Genomic DNA, 4555 nt, shown 5'->3' with positions numbered 1-4555 from the left:
CACACACACACACACACACACACACACACACACACACACACACACACACACACATATATATATATATATCTCGCGTGTCTGTGGGGAATAAAGCGCGTCTCCTCGCTGCTTACCTGAGGGTCAATACTAGCGGCAGACATCATTCATCCACCAGGTGTTGTGTCAGTCTGAGAAACCCTGCACAACACGTACAGTGTGTGTAAGCTGCAGGCTAATGGCTGGAAAAGCTGTCTCCCTGATCCGCGGTAGTTTGCTAACACAGTTGAACACAGTGAGCAGCAGCCGTTAGCCGGTGTCTCTGCTCGTCGTAGCCCTCGCTGGCACTCTGCGCTGCCCTGTCGACATTAATCCAGCGGGGCTTCAATCCCGCTCCGACCCCCTCGCCGTTAAATTAAAATCCAACCAGCCTTGGTGGCCCTGCTCACTTTGCCCCAATGGCAGCTTCATCCGGGGTCTGTGGGGCGGAAATGACGCCGGTGACGTAGGAGACGCATCCACGGCTAACGTTACCTAGCAGCAGCAGCAGATGAACAGATATTGACAAATGTGAATGTTTTGACTGTTTTATTTGGATTTCTTTAATAATCCTTTACTGACATGATTAATATGATCACTCTCATGGATTTATATTATATTTATTGTATCAGACGGATAAATAGTAAGCATTGTTTGGTTTATACATTATTTTAAAATATTATTTTTGTGATCATTTGTAAAATAGCAAAAAAGGTTTGAGGGTGAATACCTCTTTTGTTATTGTTTTATACAACGTTTATATTGTATTATGTTACATGCATGTGTTCTGCAACATCTTGTGTTCTTTGTGGTCAATAAATAAGGTTGCAGCAATAGATCATGCTGTTGTAGTCGTGTTTACATTACATGTAGCGATTAAAAACAGTTTTCTAATTCATGTAGCATTTGATTAGTATTTACATACTGTTCTAAGTCTATTTGTACACCTGCATGTGGCAGTGCTGTATTTCTGCTCCTAAGGTTACAAGTTTAATTTAATTGTCACTCTACAACACATGGTTGCACAACGAAATACAAGATGTAGCTCCTTTACACTACACACACACACATAGAATATATTTACAGATATTTAAATTAGAAGAGAATAAAATAAAATCAAACTAAATATAAGGTTACCATATGTAAATCCTTAAACAATTATACATACAGAGTTTAGTGGGAATGAGGGCAGTACAGAAGAAAGACAAATTATCAGAGGCAGGGGAAAAAAAACAATCATTTTTTTAGTTATATAAATGTTTAATAATAAAGAAATCTGTGCAACGCCACAATACAAGCTGTTTCGTGAGCATCGTTTGTTTCACTGAATTAGATCATACACAAGTTAGAATGGTCCCTTTTTCAAAGTGAAATAAAACATTAATAATAAATTATACATTTTGCAAAACATCTGACAGGATCTGCTAGGCCTACTTATTTACATCACTTTTCTTTTGTACTTGAGTGCTTCATATTGAGAGATTTCTATCTCTTTCACACACGCGCGCGCACACACACACACACACACACACACACAGACACACACACACAGAGAGGTAGATTTAAATCTAGATTTACAGCATTTGAGTCCTGAGTAGAAACAGGGTGGCTGTTTCTGGAACAACTTCATCTACTTCCAAGGTACATGGAGAAGGGAAAAAGTCTGAAGAGGGCGAAACTCCAGCAACACTTGCAGCACATAGAACAACATTATTGTTCAGACCAACGCGTTTTGGTGCGTTGTTTTGCAACAGGTGTTTTTATTGACAAATACACACCAAAACAATTACATGATGACAGTCTTCAAAGTTCACCCCCTCTGCCCGGTTCCTTCCTGGTTTTTCTCAACCACTTCCTTTGTGTGGTTATTTATAATCTAAGTGAAACAAAAGAAAAATACATTGTGTATTAGATGTTAAACAAATTTAATGGACAATGGCATAGATTAGAATGGGTGGAAAATAAGAGGCAATGATAGTCATGCCACTAAACCTACCTGCAGGTTTTTACACTAGAAGAGCAACTGAGAGGGTTTGGATGGATGATACAATTCACCAATGAAATTAACTAAAATAAGAAAGAAAAACACGAATAAATGATACAAAACCAATTTAACCACAAAAAAACAAAATGGGAAAGCAAGGTTGTGCATTTTCTTTATACTGTATAAAATAGTTAAAATGGATGATGCATGTAAAATGAATCGTATTTTCTGAAATACTATCAATGGTGTCTATCAGGAGCATACTTACAGCTGTCCTCCTCATCTGAGAAAGTGCTGACGATGTAGCAGGCATAAACAAATCCTGGGAGCTATGGGAAACAACACAAACATGTATAAAAGTGAATCACAGTGTTTCAAATTGTCCTCAATTTTCTTTCTTTTATATCTTAAAAGCATTATTTATCACAAAGCATGGTTTAGAAACATTCTCTTGGTGGTGATAACATGAAGGATTTCGCAGAGGACATTTTGAAATGTCACAGTCGGAAAAGCACAGTTGGAAATAATAAAGGCCGAATTCCATTCAGCTTCTTCCTTAATGTTTTTGGGAACACCTGTGCCAAACGTCTGCTAAAAGGCTTTTTGTGTTTGCAGATCTAGTCTCATATGTGCAGTGACATAACCTAAGGGTCACAAGATTGTTTAAATATTTATAGTTATTCATGATCAATTCCACATATTGTTTTTTAAGGTCACAGCTTTTGAATGTTTTTATGACAAATGGTACTTTTCCTGCGGTACGTGTAGGCTTACTGTGTGTGTGTGTGTATCTGTTCATCTGATTGTCAGTCAAGCTGCTTCATTTCTATAGAAGACACAGTATCTCTCAGCAAATTAAATCTACACATGATAAAAGAAACTGAGAAGCTCAGCACCACACTTACTACCGCCAGACACCAGTGTGACAACGTGGTGCCATTTTTAAATGCTCCGTGCTGGTTTGCCAATTTAGAGTTGCTGTTGCTAGGCAACAGTCCATTTCTGTGTGTGCATACTTACTGATATTAGAAGAATATTAAATGTTAAACATGCTTTCAATTGAAGTTTTTTTAAAGCATCATATAGTCATTCTGTTGACCTTCTCACTGGTTTCAATGGTACATAATAACACTTAATGAATGAGTGTCTCATGTCAGCGACAGAGACTCACGGATACGAGAAGCTGGAGGATGCAGTGCAGGATTTCAATGTACTGGTACTCCAGCCAGCAGCTCAGCACCGTGGTCAGCTCGGGGTTTCGCTGGTTCTGCCACCCGGCGGAGGGAAGGCCGTCGCTCTCACACCCCGGCCCGTTGTCCTTCCACCACGAGCGATGCGACGATACTCCCAGGGAGAGGATGTCACTGTCCTGCAGCGACAACACAGGCAGAAGAGATGTGAAGGCAACGCTTCACCTCTCAGGTTCTTGAGGATATTCTGCTTTGTTAGACTGGGTGCAGTAGAAAGTGCAAAATCCCACTTAAACATGATGTGATTCAGTATGTGCCTCGCTTCCTGTCTGAGGCCACTACAAACAATTATTTGCATTCTCGATGAAGCTATTCATTTTTAAATTCATTATTGTTGATTCATTTAATTCAAGTAATTTGTATGAAATAGATCAGAAGTTATCATCAGACCCCAAAAGTTGTTTTAAAAACCTCCTCACCATCAGGAAAATAAAGAAAATAAAACGTGTTTATTTACAGTTTAATGATTAAAAAAACATTGCACTTGTCAAGCCGAAACAAGCAAATATTGTGAATTCATTTTCTGTCAACTTATCAAACAATGAGTTCATTATTTTAACTTGGAAGACGACCGCATGTACAACTACCACTTTTACTTACTCATTTTTTAATACTACATCATTTTTGTCTAATATTGTCATCACCATCAATAAAGACCAAACAAACCAATATGTTTTCCAATGCAGAGAGGAGAAATAAACAGCTACTGTCAACAGAAACAAAGTGTAAACTGAGTGTTGATCATGTGACTGCAGGTCCTCAGACATGAGAAGAGCTGAACACTGTATTTAGGATCTGAGGCTGTGTGGGTCTCTAATTATGACACTTATGTGACCATTAGACTTACCTTTGAAAGACCTCCCAAATCCAAGTAGAGACAGCTGACAAAGACATTCCAGCCGACCCACAACAACGTCCACAGCAGGTACTGAGGACACAAAAACATTGAAAATTAATAAAACTTCTTTAACGTGGTCAAAGTGCAGCTCAGGGCTTCTCCTTTTTCTTACAAATGTCCTTATTCTGAATGACACCAGTGTGTTAAGATACTCTGAGGCATAAGAAGATTAAAGAGAGAAGAAAGACAGACAAATATTTCTGTTACACAAAACTACATGTATTTTTTAAAATAACTTCTCGTGAAATACCAGATCTGGCCTACCTGAGGGTGATGGTATTAATGGTTGTTACTATTTTTATCATTTTTCTTGTCTTTTTAACACTCTCACAATGTCAATAACATGCACTCTCCTCATGCAAACAGACATATACACACACACACATATCTCAGATATCCAATCAATAA

General features: G+C 38.4%; 2 protein-coding genes across 5 annotated transcripts in view; both read right to left on the bottom strand.

The window, feature by feature from the left end:
• ythdf1 (YTH N6-methyladenosine RNA binding protein F1) overlaps positions 1 to 437 on the bottom strand; it is a 6131-nt gene extending 5694 nt beyond the window's left edge. Inside the window, exon 1 of the mRNA XM_031845952.1 lies at positions 114 to 437. Coding sequence (XP_031701812.1) covers positions 114 to 143 — 30 coding nt within the window. The 5' untranslated portion in view covers positions 144 to 437. The remainder of the gene's footprint in view (positions 1 to 113) is intronic.
• An 860-nt stretch (positions 438 to 1297) lies between these two features.
• nkain5 (sodium/potassium transporting ATPase interacting 5) overlaps positions 1298 to 4555 on the bottom strand; it is a 5364-nt gene continuing 2106 nt past the window's right edge. For 2 of the 4 annotated variants that reach the window (XM_031845445.1, XM_031845442.1), the window contains 5 exons: positions 4097 to 4177; positions 3171 to 3368; positions 2268 to 2328; positions 2012 to 2082; positions 1298 to 1891 (listed from right to left, as the gene is read on the bottom strand). In XM_031845445.1, the coding sequence (XP_031701305.1) occupies positions 2027 to 2082; positions 2268 to 2328; positions 3171 to 3368; positions 4097 to 4177 (396 nt within the window). In that variant the 3' untranslated portion in view covers positions 1298 to 1891; positions 2012 to 2026. Of the gene's footprint in view, positions 1892 to 2011; positions 2083 to 2105; positions 2329 to 3170; positions 3369 to 4096; positions 4178 to 4555 lie in introns of those variants that run through there. The other 2 variants (XM_031845444.1, XM_031845443.1) reach the window with 2 other exon arrangements.

Source organism: Anarrhichthys ocellatus, unplaced genomic scaffold, assembly GCF_004355925.1.
Source record: "Anarrhichthys ocellatus isolate YVR2014 unplaced genomic scaffold, GSC_Weel_1.0 scaffold5, whole genome shotgun sequence".
Lineage (NCBI taxonomy): Eukaryota > Metazoa > Chordata > Actinopteri > Perciformes > Anarhichadidae > Anarrhichthys > Anarrhichthys ocellatus.
This window is presented reverse-complemented; position numbering and strand designations above follow the sequence as displayed.